Source organism: Dermacentor silvarum, chromosome 3 (assembly GCF_013339745.2).
Source record: "Dermacentor silvarum isolate Dsil-2018 chromosome 3, BIME_Dsil_1.4, whole genome shotgun sequence".
NCBI classification, from domain to species: Eukaryota; Metazoa; Arthropoda; class Arachnida; order Ixodida; family Ixodidae; genus Dermacentor; species Dermacentor silvarum.
Genome location: NC_051156.1, coordinates 146,024,875 through 146,042,605, shown reverse-complemented (window position 1 = coordinate 146,042,605; position 17,731 = coordinate 146,024,875). Strand labels below are relative to the sequence as shown.

The following is a 17,731-nucleotide window of genomic DNA, read 5'->3' as shown; positions in this document are numbered from 1 at the left end:
GTCACGCCATCAAGAACTCATTACTGGGGTCACGCCATCAAAACTGTTGCTGACAATCTTTCGGGCTTGGAAAAGAACTTTTATGCAGCACATATTCAGCAATAGACAGCTGGATCGGCAATTTTATTGCGATAGCAATTATATGGACACTCCAAAGCAGATTTCTGCCGTCGGCGTCGCCGTTGCCGTCGCCGTCGCCGTGAGGTTCCGTATGACGTCAAAGGCGATGAAATTGTCGCCGAGCGCCGAACGCTGTATGTGCGAGTGAAAGGGCACGAGGGACGCGTGCTTTCACGGGGAGTGAACGCACGGCGGAGAACAAACGCGCGTTCTACGCCGTGCTGCCTTAAGGGCTGCAGAATTAAGCGTCTCTTTCCTCCTTTACAATCACCATATATGTAGAGCAAACGCGACTTCTTCAGACACGCGAAAGCCCGTGGGAGGGGGGAGGCGACGTTTAGCTGCGGCACAAAATGCCTATTTATATAAAAACGTTGTGAGGCGAGAAGGTGGCAAAGACTTCCGACGCTGCTCGACGAGTGTCCCGTTCTGATCTCGTCGAAAACCTCCGAGCTGCCCCCCCCCCCCCCCCCCCCCGACGCTCCGGCAACAGTCACCAACGCCGTGCGCGTTTTGTGCGAACGCGGGCAAAACGCCGACGGCGTCGACAACAGTTCTGTGTGTTTCCGGTGCTGCTGCATGTCCGAGTTTGTACAGCTGATAAAACTACTATCCTTACTCCGTATAGCTTTCTACAAATTTGCTATCGCAATTGATGCTTCGCCTTTCGGGTGAAACTGCGACAACTTTTTTTTTAGCGTTTGGCTCATGTTTAGTGAAACACCCTGTACAGTGTTTCTTGCGCAGTGAAGTTAATAATTTAGACTGGCATTAAAAAACAACTAAACGCCACACCAACTCACACAAAATGTCCATGACGAGAACGTCGTCATGGGTTACCGTGTGATTACATGACACAAATAGCGCTATTTCTAAATAGTGAAGTCACTGTTCATAAGAAAATTGTGCCAGGCTCTCACAGTTTATTTTTGTTTATAGGGGACTTGCATGATTCCGACCACCCTATTCTCAAGTCAGGCGACGTTGGTATTTGGCCACCATCGTGAGGAATAGAGCACGAGGGGGCTACAGTAGTGTTACGATTGGCATTTAGCACAGCTGTGCCCGGCGGCTGTTCTCGACAAAGGATGTTGCACCGGCAAACCAGCGATGAAATGCCATTCATACACCTTCGTCTTTGCAAATCCACGGAGCTGGCGACTAGATCAGCGTCACCTGAGACTAATGGACAAGCAACTATGTTTCGTATCTTCGGCTGTTCGACCACTCAGAGCTGATGGGCGAGACGAATTGCGAGTTATCGGTCTCGTGCGTCGTTAAACGGCAACGTCGTTCTTTTCTGTCACGCTATGGACTGTGACAGTCAAACAAAGGAGCTCACTTCGAGACGATGACAAAGTCGCCCTTCGTGTAAAGATATTTAGCACGAATGCCCGATCTCCTGGCCCTGTCAGGCTGATCGTCATGGAAAGTCCCCTAATTCTGGCAAGGGGCCAACGTCAAGAATTTTCGTGGGAACCGCACCAAGCTGAGGTTGTGAAGTCGCCACGCGTTTGCCCCGTATGCGGGGGCGGTCGCGCAACCTTGGAGCCAAAGGCCGGCGGAACGGTACAGCTTTAGCGCCGGGTTTTGCGAACAGTTTCGCGGGTGTGATTGGCCGAGGACAACAACCGCGAATTCCCCTGACGAAAGAAAGGGGGGAAATTATGTGTTTAAAAAGTGGACCTTCAGTGCTGTGAAGGTGGGCTCGTTCGTGCTCGTACATGAAAACTCTCAAAATGTAAATGTTGTATATAAACCCTTTGTTTGCATCTCTTGGACGTCACCCCGCACCTCTTGAACGCCCGGCATCTGTCACATCACCAGCCACGTAAACTCGTAATGACCGCTCGGACACGAGTCGCAACGACTGTTGGTCGACAGCGGTGGGATGGAACCGTCAGCCAGCGCTCAACCCAACAGTAGCCGGTTACAGTTCTGCGCGTTGCTGGTGCTGCTGCATGTCCAAGTTTATACAGCTGATAAAACTACCTTGAGTCGACCTCATGGCTGCTTCGCATACTACTCAGGGATCCCCTACGGGAACATGGTGTAATTTTTTTTTCGCATTTGCGCATGCTCGTTGCGTTTTGTAGCCAACCGGGCTCAGAACCTGGTTAACCTTCCCTGCCTTTCATTATTCATTTTCTCTCTCTCTCTTTCTTATGCGCGTGCGCTATGCCACGCAATAACGTTTTCTTTATTTTTATTTTTTTTGAAATACGCAAAGAATGCACGGCGCGCCACGCGCGAGTGCACAAATAATGCCTATGCGTCTTTAAAAGCATAAAGACGCATTGAATTGTTTGTTCCATACTTCAGTGCTGTGAAGCCCGGAAAGGAGAAGATGGCATATATAAAAAGAGAGCGCACTGCTCTGTAGATAAGAACTCAGCTTCTAATTTTTGTACTTTCTGTAATGCACTACGTTGCTTTGTTGCTCGATGTTCTCTCGCCCGTAGCGATGTATTAAACCCAGGGTGTAAGAAAAATAGAGAGGTCCTGACACTCTCCCCACAACGCGCGCAAAAGCGCCGCCCGCTCGCGTCCAGATTATGTTCGGCTCGGCTTCGCCATGGCGACAAAATCGGTCCGAGACTGATCTGGCTAGCCGACTGGTTTTCCGCCTATTTTGCCACCTATAGGCGGGCGGATTTTTCGAAGTTTTTGCCGCTTCCGCCTGCTTCGAGACCAAGTGTGAACGTAGCCGTAGTCCAGCACCACGTGTCACACCACGCGATGCGTCGAATACGCAGCTGATCCACGCTAATCCGCCGCTAATCCGCCGCTCCACTCCGCAAAGGAGTCAGCCAACGAACTTGTACGCGCAAGCTTGGCTTGCTTCACTCCTGGTCTCCGAGACTGCACCGGCGGCGATGCGGAGTAAGTATGCAAGGCAGACTTGCTATAGTCGGCTAACATTAGAAGACAGGAGAAGCCCCGCCCAGATGACCGAAGCGCAACAGCCGATTGCCTCCGCGACTAAAGAAATAGACCCGAGGACGCGACTCGGCCCAGCTCGAAGCGCAGGCTGCCATGTTCTCTGTCGGCGGGGTCATCGGCCGTCCGGCTCACGACGTCAGTCTAGAGTACGCACCCATTGGTGGAGGCTCGTGATCATCCGCCTTTGAGGGGCAAATGCCGTCACCTTCTAAAATTGTACCCGACTATAGTTACAATTAGCATATAGAAGTATATGCCGTCAAGTGACACATAAACTAGTTTACCGTAAATGTGTTAATTATGCAATTAAGCATTTTGATTTCTCGTAGAAGTAATGGTCTCCTCTTTGATTAAACTAGATCAAAAGTTAGAATTGTGCTAACTGCCACAGGAAATTTGGGAAAATTTGGTTCAGGTAGAAAAAAATGACACCGAATATATGTACAGACCAGGAGACATCTTCTGAGCTCTCCTTTGCCCTATCTATGTTACCGCTTGACCGGCTTCCCAGACTTCACAAACGCACATTTCTTTTCAGTTGGACACTCCTAACCCACTAAAATATGCACACGTATCTTCGACGATGATTTCCGATGTCAGCTAATAGCCGAACGCTTCTAGAAGGATATTCGCTTTATTAAGAAAAGGACGCACTGCATAGCGTTACAGTGAGTATGTTTAGTTGGCGTTTGTCGTTTTAATGCGTGTTACCGTTAAGAAGGGACTCGTTAACCAGCAGATGTAGAGCGGTAGCATAGGTGGCTCTAAATATAGGCCGCTTCGTGATTTGTCTGCTGAAACAGGCGGCGCGAGCGCCGCTGTGGAAGGCGATTGCTATTTTTGTACCCCCCCGGAGCCTTGTCCTGCAGCCGTAACAAGGATAGAGCGTGGCGGCAGAAGAGGAGGCCTGTCTTTTTCGATCACTGCACTACAGCATCTAAACTATCAAACGTCACAAAGCTTACCTGCAAGAGCCGGCGTGTCTCATAGATTCAGAGCGTGAATATCCAACGAAACTGAAGGCCCAACGAGACGAAATCTCCAGCCGGTAAACAGAATGTCCTACGATACTGAATGTCCCACGAGTCCGAATGTCCAAAATGGAAAAATACGTCTCGTTGCGCAATCAGGGTTGTAGGACATTCACGCTGCATGAGCGTCTCAGTGCCGTAGTTCGGCGCCAAACGCGCCTAACGAGTGCGGTGCAAGTGGCCCGGCAGAACTCGGCATTTGCGTTGGCGGCTTTGTATAGGCGATGAAAGTCCGACCACAGATCGGCGACCAAAAAACGGGGAAAGAAGCAAATGAGACCATTCACTTTATTAGAACATGGCAGTGCTACAAACTAGCGTCTTTAAGACGCACATTTTTTTCTCCTAATTTTGAAAGCGATGCCTTCGTTGTGGAGTCGGGAGAGTTTTTGTTATCTCTGGCTGAACTAGGTCATTCAGGCGGTTAATTCTAAAGCTTAGGTTCGTGGGATATAATCTATTTAGATGCAGTGGTTGGTGCTGTTGTGCTGGTGGTCGGAATAGGTACTGGGGTGGTGCTTAGGTAAAAACACAAGAGTAGAGTGAGCTGATTTGTTGGCGCAAGACATGACCTCGTCAGTTGCCCGACTGCGAAGTGGAGCCTGATATAGCGGCGCTGAATCTGCCATGGCCAAGTAAAGTTACGCGAAAGCTTAGCTTGGTAACGCGAAAGCTTAAATCCACAGTAGGTTGAATCTGCGTAATTTTTTAACGACAACATGATATCTTCGTTTGAGGTACATCAGTAAAAAGTGCAAAACTTCAGACAAACAGTTTATTCTGCGATAACAATGATTATACATCATTGAAACAACAAAATCTGGTTGTCCATGGCTGTGTAGTTTGTATGCGGTCCAAGTTCCAAGAGAAAGGGGATTTCTGGAACGAGAAGAAGAAATATATGTTAGCGCTGCGCAAATCCAGAACAGAACGATCCCAGAAAGAACTGTTCACTATGGACAATACAACGGAGCTTACACTTCTTCTTGCGGAGGAGGTTGCCGTAGCTCAGAGGAGAGCCAAGTCCGTAGCCGTAGTTCAGGCCGTAGCCGAGGAGACCGTGGCCGTAACCGTAGCTGCCGGCACCATAGCCGAGGGAGCCAACGCCGTAGCCGTAGTAGGCTGGGGCGGCGTGAGCAACACCGTAGCTGGCAACAGCTGGGACAGCGTGGGCAACACCGTAGGTGGCGACGGCTGGGGCAGCGTGGGCAACGCTGTAGGTAGCGACGGCTGGGGCAGCGTGGGCGACGGTGGCAACAGCTGGGGCAGCGTGGACGGCGTGGACAGCTGGGGCAGCGTAGGTCTGGACAAGAGGAGCGGACTGGACAACCTTGGTCACTGCGGGGGCAGCATAGGTCTGGACAACTGGAGTGGACTGGACAACCTTGGTCACGGCGGGGGCAGCATAGGTCTGGACGACTGGAGTGGACTGGACCACCCTGGTGACAGCTGGGGCAGCAGCGTAGGTGACAGCTGGAGCGGACTGGACCACCCGGGTGACAGCGGGGGCAGCAGCGTAGGTGACAGCTGGAGCGGACTGGACCACCCTGGTGACAGCTGGGGCGGCAGCGTAGGTGACAGCTGGAGCGGACTGCACCACCCTGGTGACAGCTGGGGCAGTGTAGGTGGCGACGCGAGTGACGGCTGGGGCGGCAGCGTAGGTGGCGACGGCTGGGGCGGCGTGGACAGCAGTCACGGCTGGAGCGGCGTGGACAGCAGTCACAGCTGGAGCAGCGTGGTAGGTGGAGACAGAGTGGGCAACAGCTGGAGCAGCGACGGCGTAGCTAGCGGCTGGGGCGTATCCGTATCCAAAGCCAGCACCGTAGCCGGTCAGGCCGGAGTAGCCAACTCCGTGGGACAGGCCGTAATGGGAGAGACCAAGGCCGCCGTAGCCGAGACCGGAATAGCCGAGGCTTCCGTAGCCAAGGCCGTAGCCGAGGTTGCTGGCGAGGGTGTAGCCACCGACAGCGTGACCAACGTGACCAGCGAAGGCGCTGGCGGCCAAGGCGAGGACGATGCAAGCACGCAGCTGCAGAAGTAAAGGAGACGACGCCTCTAGAAACAGTATTGATATGAAAGTAGTCTGCGTTCTTTTTTAGTACGTTTCTGATTTATTTCTTCTATCGAGAGGTATAATTTCGGGCCGTTACTTCAAATCTTGTGTGTACATTTGCTGCAAAATATGATAGGAAAAGCTATCAGATCTACTCTTTACATGTCGCTCAGATGCGAGCTACTGTGGAGCTAAACAGCATCTGCTTGGCCTTGAGCCTTAGCATCATTTAAGTGTTAGTAATAATTTCGGTTTCAGCAACAATAGAGTGTCTAACATAATTGTATGCTTCAGGAAAACCGTCCAATTAATACCAGCGGGCATGATTTGATTGTTAAGGGATAGGATTTTTAGGAAACCTATGGATTTATAGTAATCCTACCTCTAAGCCAGCCGTGCGTTCTTAAGCAACGCATTCAAAAATATCGTAACATGGCATCGTGAGAATGAAAAGTTCACCCGTGGCTTACCATGGTGGCGTTCCTAATCCGTCGGAGGAGCAGAAGCTTCTGATTCGACTTGCTGACGCGCCTGCTTTTATACCTGGCAGTTGGCTTCAAGAACAAGTTCAAACCGGCCTTATCGGAAGGCGAGGGAGACATAACGCCCATTTTGCTATTCATCAATACTCTCTCTACAGTCGCTAAAAGGAGCCATCTTACGCAACAAGTAATCCTAAGGATCATGCACATTTTTCACCTGCCTCATTCTTACTTTTGTTCTTGTAGTAAGCGTCCGAATAAAATATATTTTTAATGCACCTTTTTTCACAGTGGTCCGCCGTGCGATATGTGATGGAGGGAAACCGGTACGGGATCTAGGAGGGCTCAATTACTTATTCAGTATGCCGACGAACTCGCACGAGGGAACATGAAGATGAAGTTTGTTCGACGCTCGGAAACGGTGTGATGTGCATAGAAATAAGTGCGAGAGTAAATGGTCTAGTCGTGCCACTAGGTGCAAGAATAGCCACGCTTAGCTTTCTGGTACACTGTACCACATCAAATCGATGACACTCCGTGATCTCAACCGTAAGCTGAAGGGTAGCCTATGAGTTTGGCGGGCCATAGGCTTCAAAATTGGAAGTAATGGCGTCTGTGCGAACATCCAGAATCAAAGTTGAACTGTACGCCACGGTGATGTCCAATAGGGGGAGCGCTGCGTGCCCCATTGGACACAATGGCCCTGTGGGGTCACAATAATATGAGGTGGTGCGTGGAATGTGGAAAGGAGTAATGGTCCCAGCGCTAACGTTCGCAAGTGCCATTCTGTGTTTAAAATCGAATATCTTGTCGCGGTTGGAAGTTAACCAAAGATCAGTAGGCCGGTTGGCTTTGGGAACCCACAGTAAAACCACGAATGAGGCAGTGCATGGCGACATGGGTTGGGCCTCTTTTGAAGTCAGAGAAGCAGAGAGCAAAATTAGCTTTGAATGAAGGTTGAGGACCGTGGCTGAAAATAAATGGCGGCTAAAGCGCACGAGTACCTGTACATAATAAGCGTGGACACAGAATGGAGGAAAAGGTCAGGGAAGTTGGCAACCAAGTACAGGGTAATCGAAACTGTAAATAGACAACCAGGAGTCATCAGAAAGAAAGTGAGATAAATAGAGACAGTGAATTGGATGCAAAAAATGGAAACAAAAAGGTCCATGGAGATGTACAAGAATGAGAAGAAAGAAATTTGAAGTGAAAATCTGTATAACACAAAGGGCAGTGCCTTGCTATTTGAGGCTCCGCCCGGTTGCCTAAGGACCAAAATATACCGGAGCAAATATTCGGAACTAGATGAGGTATGTGTATGCTGCAGTAAATATCCAGAGACCACTCAAGCACATCCTAATGGAATGCGACGGGATTCACCGAGCGAGAACCGTAGGTATATAACGTACAACTTCCAGAAGCGCTTGTGTGTAAAGTGGAAGGAAACATCAACAGATCAACCGTAGAGATAAGAAAGAGACGATTAGAGTACTGGTGGAAAAAAGCAGGGAAAAGATTGATATAACCTGATCTTTTAAAATCATAGGTAGCGGTACAAGGCATTTTTTTTTGGGGGGGGGAAGAAAAAGATTAATGAGAGGTATACAAAAATGCTGGATAAAGAACATGTATAGTATAGAACATATAGTTAAAGAACTGAAGAATTATAGACCCATTAGCTTGCTTTCAGTATTGTATAAAATATTCACCAAGATAATTTCCAATAGAATCAGGGCAACACTTGACTTCAGCCAACCAAGAGAACAGGCTGGCTTCAGGAAGGGATATTCTACGATGGATCATATCCATGTCATAAATCAGATAATCGAGAAATCTGTGGAGTACAATCAACCTCTCTACATGGCTTTCATAGATTATGAAAAGGCATTTGATTCAGTAGAGATACCAGCAGTCATAGAGGCATTGCGTAATCAAGGAGTACAGGAGGCATACGTGAATATCTTAGCAAACATCTACAAGGATTCCACAGCTACCTTGGTTCTCCACAAGAAAAGTAGAAAGTTACCTATCAAGAAAGGGGTCAGGCAAGGAGACACAATCTCTCCAATGCTATTCACTGCATGCTTAGAAGAAGTATTCAATCTCTTAGACTTGGAAGGCTTAGGAGTGAGGATCAACGGCGAATATCTCAGCAACCTTCGGTTTGCAGATGACACTGTCCTATTCAGCAACAATGGAGATGAATTACAACAAATGATTGAGGACCTTAATCGAGAAAGTGTAAGAATTGGGTTGAAGATGAACATGCAGAAGACAAAGATAATGTTCAATAGCCTGGCAAGGGAACAAGAATTCAGGATCGCCAGTCAGCCTCTAGAGTCTGTAAAGGAGTACGTTTATCTAGGTCAATTACTCACAGGGGACCCTGATCACGAGAAAGAAATTTACAGAAGAATAAAATTGGGTTGGAGTGCATACGGCAGGCATTACCAAATCCTGACTGGGAGCTTACCACTGTCGTTGAAAAGAAAAGTGTACAATCATTGCATTCTACCGGTGCTAACATATGGGGCAGAAACTTGGAGGTTAACAAAGAAGCTCGAGAACAAGTTAAGGACCACACAAAGAGCGATGGAACGAAAAATCTTAGGACTAACGTTAAGAGACAGGAAGAGAGCGGTGTGGATCAGAGAACAAACGGGGATAGCCGATATTCTAGTTGACATTAAGCGGAAGAAATGGAGCTGGGCAGGCCATGTAATGCGTAGGATGGGTAACCGGTGGACCATTAGAGTTACAGAATGGATACCAAGAGAAGGGAAGCGCAGTCGAGGTCGGCAGAAAACCAGATGGGATGATGAAGTTAGGAAATTTGCAGGCGCAAGTTGGAATACGCTAGCGCAAGACAGGGGTAATTGGAGATCGCAGGGAGAGGCCTTCGTCCTGCAGTGGACATAAAATATAGGCTGATGATGATGATGATGATGATGATGATAGTATACCTGAAGAAATCAAGCAGGATAGGTGACTTTGCCGCCGCCCTGTTTCAAAGGGGATGCCATTAAATCAATATCATCATCATCATCATCTGGCTCTGCCGTAGCCTTCGCACTGCAAGGCATTCAAGAAGGACTTGGCTCACCGCGAATGGCATGAAAGGCGACCTTTGATTGCTTCAAACTGTTTTTGCTGAACGCTCTGAAAGTTGTTTTGCTGCAAAGCATTAGTGAAATAACGTATTTTAACGTCACACGGTATTTTTCGACTTCGATAAAACATGGTTAAGGACCCGTTGAAGGCCAACTGCAACTGAATTTCACTTGGACTAAATTGGCTATAATGCATAGCGTATACTATTAAAGAAAGTTTGACTGGCCGCACTGCTTCTAATTGTCTACTTTTCTTATTAGTAGCCTTTAAACAGCTCCTAAGCAGACGACGCGAGCACCTAGCGGTGAGCGGTAGTGATGCGGATATGGGGAAAGTCTCAGAACAATACATGATACCTCAATGGCGCCTAGGCACCCAGGCGCAGAATACAAATAAATATGGCCCAGGTGCATCGGTCGCTTAACATTTGCAAGTTGGTGGGTGTCTCATCTCGTGCGCGTTGCGCACGTAACTTGAGCAGTTGCAAGAATGCCGACGAGTTGCGTGGCCATCGGATGCTCGAACGCGTACTTGAACACCAACAATGACTGCACATTACCTAACACTGTGCAGAAGAAGGCAGACTATATTGTTACGTAAAACGACACAAGGCGGGCTACTTACACTGTATTTACACTGAGATACACAGTAGCTAATATGGTGGACAGCCCCTAGTACCAGACAGACCCGTCTTCTTTGTCATCTGCTCCAGGCAGAATGTCTTGCTCGGGTTGTGGTAACTTCGTAGCATTACCCCCGGCAGTAGAAGAGCCGTCTCGGTGCACTTCAAACATTGTCGTTAGAAGGAGCGATCGTAGGCGAATCGGAGAGACGGGAGCAATTTCGTAGCTGACGTACATTACCTGGGGCGGACGATCCGATAAGGACCCGTGTACCGAGATCACAACACCTCGGACAAGCCAAGACGACGGAATGGACACCACAGGAGAACTAAGGCACCGGGTGAGAAGCAAACGTCGTGATGCCGGCTGTCATAAAGGCGCTTCTGGGACGCTTGCGAGGCCGACAGTCTAGAGCGGGCGGTCTGACACACTTGATCGGCACAAGCGATGGCATCACATGCATATTCGCTAGGCGGCGCGGCCGCAGCTGGAAATAGGGTGTCCAGTGGTAACGTCGGTTCGCGGCCAAAGAGTATATAAAAGGGTGAATAACCGGCGCTATTGTGACGCGATGAATGGTAGGCAAAGATCACATAAGGTAGCGCTAGGTCCCAGGGTGGTCAGAAGATACATACATTGAGAGCATGTCCGCGAGGGTGCGATTTAGGCGCTCGGTGAAGCCATTTGTTTGGAGATGGTAGGCAGTAGTCAACTTGTGCTGCGTTGAGGAGGAGCGCTAAAGTCGGGACAAAATGTGCAGCCTCGATGTGTGAGCAATTGGCGACGGGCGCCATGATGTAGAATAACATCGTGTATAGCAAAAAATCGGCAACGTCAGTAGCTGCGCTGGTGGGGAATGCTCGAGTGATTGCATACCTGGTCGCATAATCGATAGCAACGGCGACCCACTTGTTGCCGGATCTTGACTCAGGAAAAGGACCAAGAAGGTCTAAACCGACACGGAAGAATGGGTTGGTCGCGATGGAGAGCGGTAGAAGCAGTCCAGGAGGGGGTGCAACACGTCGTTTCTGACGTTGGCATTTACCGCAGGAGGTCACGTAACGTCGAACAGACCGTGCGAGACCGCGCCAAAAGAAGCGGCGCCGGACATGGTCGTACGTGTGAGATACGCCAAGGTGACCAGCTGTTGGTTCGTCGTGAATCTCACACAGGACCGTTCAACGCAGATGTTTAGGCACAACGAGAAGCAGCTCAGGGCCATCTGAATGGATGTTATGACGGTAAAGTGTGCCATTAACGGGGACGAACATGCGCAGTGAGGCGTTGTTACGTGCGGATTCTAGACGGTCAATGAGTAATCGCAAAGAAGCATCACGACGTTGTTCGTCACCAATCTGGAGAAACTGAGACATAGACATAACGCAGCGTCTTGGTTCGATGTCTCATCTGTCTGATTGGTCAACAGGGTAGCAGAACAAGCAGTCCGCGTCCAGATGGGGGCGGCCAGACTTGTAGGTAATGAGTAAGAGTACTCCTGAAGGCGCAACGCCCAACGACCATGTCGTCCAGTAGGGTCCTTCAGTAAAGAAAGCCAACAGAGAGCGTGATGATCAGTGACAATACGGAAAGGGCGGCCATACAATTTAGGAAGGAATTTCGAAGCCACCCAGACAAGAGCAAGACATTCCCGTTCCGTAATAGAGTAACTGCGTTCAGGTTTCGAAATGAGACGACTTGCGTACGCAATAACACGATCAATGCCTCGTTGGTTTTAGGCTAAACTGCACCGATGCCGTGACCACTAGCATCTTTGCGCACTTCTGTGGGAGCAGCTGGGTCAAAATGGGCAAGAATAGGTGGAGTCGTTAGGGCGGCGATGAGCTCAGTGAAGGCGCCAGCTTGTAGAGGACCCCCAACAAAACGGAACGTCTTGCTTAAGAAGGTCAGTGAGTGGACGTAGGAGTTCCGCAATTTTTTTCACGAAGCGGCGAAAGTAGGAGCACAGCCCCATGAAACTATGAACATCATGGACAGAGCGTGGAACGGGCAATTCGAGAGAGCGCGTACTTTCGCTGAGTCTGTTCGGACACCGGAAGCGTCAACAAGGTGACCCGGCACAGTAATTTGACGAATGGTGAAGTGGCACTTTGAGGAATTTAGCTAGAGGCCCGCTCATCGGAAAATTGCTCCAATGGTCGAAAGCCACTCAAGGTGTGTTACGAAAGTTGGGGAGGAAATTATCACGTCGTCCAGTTAACATAAACACGTCGAGCATTTAAATCTTGAAGCAGTGTGTCCATTATTCTCTCAAAGGTGGCTGGTGCGTTGCAGAGACCGAGAGGCACAACCTTGAATTGGTAAAGGCCGTCAGGGGTCACGAAGGCGGTCTTCTCGCGATCCATGTCGTCTACAGCGATTTGCCAGTAGAGGTCCGGGGATGAAAAGAAGGTGGCATCATGGAGGCAGTCGAGGGCGTCGTCAATACGTGGAAGAGGGTACATGTATGTCCTTCTTGGTGATGTTGTTGAGGTGCCGATAATCAATGCGGAAACGCCAGGAGCCGTCTTTGTTCTTTACTAATATGATGGGGGAGGCCCAAGGACTAAATGATGGTTCCATAATGTCCTTCGCAAGCATGTTGGCCACTTCTTTTTGAATCACTTCGCGGTCTGATGCCGACACACGGTAAGGTCGACGGTGAATGGGCAAAGAGTCAGCAGTGTTCATTCGGTGAGTAAGAATATTTGTATGGCCCAGGGGTCGATCACGGATGTCTAAAATATCGCTGCATGAGGCGAAAACCCGGCAGAGAGCGTCAGCCTGGTCAGGCGAAAGGTCTGATCGAATCATTTTTCGAAAATTGGTGCCGTCAGGACTTGGTGACGGGGAAACTTGAGCTTTTTCAGGAGCAGTTATGGCGACAACCTTGACGTCATGGTCTGTTACAGCGGTGAGTTGGGTAAGCGACATCTTGTGAAGCAACACTTGGGGGGTCATATCAAACTTTAATAGCGGAAGGAAGACACAGTTATCAGGTAATGGGGTGATGACATATGGCACAGTAACATTGCGCGTCAGGCGTACGTCAGTAATCGGAGTGGCGATATAGTCGCAGTCAGGAACGGGAGGGGTGGATGACAAACACGTACGGGACGGCTCGAGGTGGTAGGCAAACAAAAGCGGTGGGGATTAAGCGGATGACGTGCTTTTCACAGACATTTGATAAAAGAGGAAGATCGAGGCAGAGTGCGTCAGAATAACAATCAATTAAGGCCGAGTGTGTCGAAAGTAAAGGCCAAGTATAAGGTTATGGGGGCAGCTAGCGAGCAAGGACGCAAGGACGGCAAAAAGGACAGCAGTGTGACGACCTGAAATACTGACACGGGCGATGCACATTCATATCACTTGAACAGCACCACCATCGGCAACACGTATTGTCTATGTCGTAGACGGCGTCATAATCTTCTGCAGGCGGCGGCGTAAAGGGGCGCTCATAATAGACAAGTGTGCGCCAGTGTCGATGAGGGTGGTCACAGGAACATTGTCGACTTTTACTTCTAGGAGGCTATGGTGAGTGGGGAGCGTCAGTAGAGGAATTGCAGGGGACGATGGTATTGCAGTTTCACCTCCATAAGCTGCACTATCTAGTTCTCCGGCGGCGAGCGTCCAGAGAAGGACGGCGAGGAAAGCGGCGAGGCTGCGAAGAGCGGGATTGGCGGCGTTGCGGCGACGGGGAGCGAGAGAAGCGGCGAACAGGAGAAGTGGCGGCAGATGGAAGAGGCTCACGGGAGGACGACGAGGGTGCATGAAGGTTGAGAAGGTCTGGCGAGATGCGTAGTTCCAACGGCGACGGGAATAACTAGCAATGTGCCCAGTCTGATGACAGGAGAAGCAGATGGGCTGATCGTCGGGCGTTCTCCTTCCCATAGGACTGCGGAAGGACAAAGGGGAGGTGTAGGATGGTCGAATGGGTCCAGATGAATAAGTCCGAGCATCGGGACGAGTCAGTGGACATGCTGATGGAAGGCCGAAACTGGCAAACTCCTGCCTGACTACAGCTTGAATGAGGGACACCGATGGCTGCGATGGGTCACTGGCGTCGGTTGTGAATACGGAGGGTTGAGTAGATGTAGGACAGGCAGCTTCAATCTCGCCACGAACAATGCGCGTAACATGGTCATAGGTGGGCGGCTGGCGAACGGCATCACACGATAAAATTCCAGCCGTATTGGGCAGCCGGGTGAATCTCTGGGTTATACGGCGGCGCTTGGCGTGTTCAAACCGCCGGTACTCTTTGATGATTGTGTCGACAGTATCAACGTTTGTATACACGAGCAGGTTAAAAGTATCGTCGGCGATACCTTTTAGCCCATGAGAACCCCTCTCGGACTCGGGCATGTGCTCGTCAACGCGGCGGCAAAGAGCGATAACGTCCGGAATGTAAGAGACGTATGACTCGGACGATGTCTGTGCACGCATCGCAAGGTCATTGCGCGCAGCAAGCTGCCGACTAGTGCTGTACGTCACCGAAAAGGTCGCGGATCTTCTCTTTGAAATAGCCCAAGCTTGTAATGTCAGCCTCGTGCGTCTCGAACCACACCCGTGGTGGGCCATCGAGGTAAAAAGCACGTTGGCGAGCCTAAGGGTCGGGTCCCACCTGTAGCTGGCGCTGAACCATTCCTAAAGGTTCAGCCATGTGTCGACGTCAACCCCATCCGGGCCGGAAAACACGCCAGGATCACGACCAGGAGGCAGAACGATGTAGGTGGGAGCCACGGTAGGGGCAGGTGCTAAAGACGATGTGCCTGCACCGACTGACATGGTCGGAACCGTGATGAGGCGACCGTTGTGGAGCTGCGTGATGGGTACAGGGAACAACCACCGCCTCCACCACAAAGGTATTACGTAAGACGACACAAGGCGGGGCTATTTACACTGTATTTACACTGAGATACACAGTAGGTAAGATGGTGGAAAGCCCCCGTCTTTGTCGTCTGCTCCAGGCAGGATGTCTCTCTCGGGTTGTGGTAACTTCGTAGCATTATCATTCCTGTCCTCGCTCTCAGGGCGCAAGCGTGCACTGTCCCGCAGCAGGCAAGTGCGACGCGGACCAGCCAATCTGCAAAAGCATGTAAACTGCTTCTGACGAAGCTGCACCGGCATTTCGCGAACACAGTCGCTTAACCGTGGAAGATCTACTTGCCACACACTTTGTCGGGATGACATTAAGTACTATAAGCAATGATGGTGCACGGAAGGCAAACGTATTTTGTAATCTAGGGAGATATTAGTCGAGCGATTAGTGCCGGTGGTGCATCATTTTCGAGGTATTTTGTGCGTCTCTACATGGGACGCTTTATAGTATAGGTGAACGAAAGCCTTTCTGACACAGTGCAAGAAACGCTGTCACCAGGAACCGCATGCTGCATTTGTCACGAAGAAGAACGCGGCACGGTCGCTAAAGAAGAAGCAAGAGGCCAAATCTTTCAGGTATGCTTAGCGGCATCTTCAAGCTTCTGTAGAAAATAAGTTTGTGGGTTTTCCTGCAATTATTTTTCTGGTATGCAAATGAATATGTACCGCTTCCAACCGGATAAAAGGTCATTTTTTCGCCTCTGAGTGTCGTTTGTACCGAACCGAAAAGAAAACAGGAACGAAAATGGCATCGGTTCGAAACTCTGTTTCCCAATGCCATCCCACTTATTCTCTTTCTCAATGTGGCGCGTTGTGTAGGCTGGCGCAGATTGCGTTAGCAGGTTCCTTAGCTAGTCGTCTGTCTTTTTTTTTTTTGTCGTGTCGTGTTGGCTGCCTGCTGCCAGTCGGTAGTGTGTTGAAGCCAGGTTGCTTTCTCATTCATTTTCTGCTAAAAGAAGATTCAAAGATTCCTTTTCTGCTAAAACATCACGTAAAATACTGCTTCAGCCTTATTACTACACAAAAACATGTTTTGTTTAATTTTGAGAACTTACTATTGGATGCACAATTATATGAAACCTAAAAAGTATCAGCTGGCCGCTAAAGTTGTAGGCCATATGGCAAGATTATCGCTCGCTTTGGAACAACTTGTCGTCTCTTCTCGCTTTTCTTCGCTTGATTCCGCTTTTCTCCGCCACGGACGCCGGCACTTACGTTGACACCGGCGCCGTATTTTCTGCGACACGGGGTCCTTAACCCTGTCGCGTTAAAATTATTCCCACAAACTGCTCAGCATGTTCAATAATTTCCACCATTGGTTACGCTGCGCTCGTGTGGCAACCGCTAGCGCGAGCGCAAAGCACAGATACATTCAAAATCAGGCACGCGAAGACATTTGTAGACGGCGCCAAAAAGCCGTGAGGCGCAAGGCTCCTCGGCTTTTGGGAGGCGCCGAAGAATCGGCGAGACATGATCGTTGGAAGTCACGCGAGCTGTGTGTGTGCGTGCGTGTGTGTACCAGCGGCACCTACTCTTCCTTCGGATGCTTCTCCCCGTCTTCCGACGCGACAAGTTGGCGCCGGGTGCCTCCAGGTGCACGCATGAGACGGTTGGCCCATTTATGGTCCGATCTTGCGCCTGCGTTCCTGTTTCATACCGCCGTGTGAATCTCCGCATGGCTCCCATTGGTCGAGTTAATGCAGCCGCTCTTTTCCACGCTAGCGCCAAGGCGCCCTTAAATTACGGCTAGAGTCTACTAGACAATGGCCGAGTGGGACGAGCGGCTGGGGCGGCGCATGCTTTGCAGTCGCCCGACGTGGAAAAATACTGTGGCGGCACTGCGATCTAAGTGGATTTAAAGCCCCTATATATATAAAAAGTAGCACCATTCTTAGATCTTGCCGCCACCGCGCCGACCCCGGCGTTTCCTCCTCGCCGCCTCCTCCGCTCCCCCATTGGCTAATCCATGTCACGTGGAAACACGCGTTGCGCTTTTGTATATTTTGTCTTTCCAGCGCGCTCCGACCGCCATTCTCGGGCCTGTGCGACGAAAGTGCTGTACGCACAAACGGATCAAACGTGTTAAGGACAGGGAGTTTGTTGTGATGGCATGCTGCCGCGCCTTCAGTTGCCACCACCGATAAGACGAGCGCAAAAGGCTTTTTTTTTTTTCTTTACCATCCGGCGAGCGCAAACGCTTGCTGCACACTTGGTATTTGCGCCGTCTCGCATCGTCGCGTTGCTGCTTCCAAAACGGCATCATTAAGGCCAGTTACTGACTGGCGAAGCGAAATCGCACCTCAAAAACTTCTCCGCAGGGCGCGATCGAAGTTTTCCGCGCATTTCCTCTGGTAGCGCGTTAGCTGTCGTCTGCCACGGCAGGCCCGACGTAGGCGGCACCACTGTCGTTATCGCGCCTCGATCGCGCTAGCCGCTCCGAGCGCGAAAGTGGAATGGGTGAGGAGGGAAATGGTTGGCGCTACTTTTTATATA

At 50.2% G+C, this 17,731-nt stretch overlaps 1 protein-coding gene and 1 long non-coding RNA gene across 4 annotated transcripts in view; one reads left to right on the top strand and one right to left on the bottom strand.

Moving 5' to 3' along the window:
* Positions 1-4,790: 4,790 nt before the first annotated feature.
* The window catches only part of LOC119444861 (cuticle protein 16.5-like), a 65,180-nt gene continuing 52,239 nt past the window's right edge, over positions 4,791-17,731 (bottom strand). Inside the window, exons 1-4 of one of the 3 annotated variants that reach the window (XM_049663704.1) lie at positions 6,618-6,662; positions 5,533-6,123; positions 5,073-5,478; positions 4,791-4,973 (exon numbers count right to left, since the gene is read on the bottom strand). In XM_049663704.1, coding sequence (XP_049519661.1) covers positions 4,972-4,973; positions 5,073-5,478; positions 5,533-6,123; positions 6,618-6,620 — 1,002 coding nt within the window. In that variant the 5' untranslated portion in view covers positions 6,621-6,662 and the 3' untranslated portion in view covers positions 4,791-4,971. Of the gene's footprint in view, positions 4,974-5,072; positions 5,479-5,532; positions 6,124-6,617; positions 6,663-17,731 lie in introns of those variants that run through there. The other 2 variants (XM_049663703.1, XM_049663705.1) reach the window with 2 other exon arrangements.
* The window catches only part of LOC125944007 (uncharacterized), a 77,958-nt gene continuing 65,864 nt past the window's right edge, over positions 5,638-17,731 (top strand). Inside the window, exons 1-2 of the long non-coding RNA XR_007466052.1 lie at positions 5,638-5,719; positions 5,756-5,836. This is a non-coding gene — a long non-coding RNA (uncharacterized LOC125944007). The remainder of the gene's footprint in view (positions 5,720-5,755; positions 5,837-17,731) is intronic.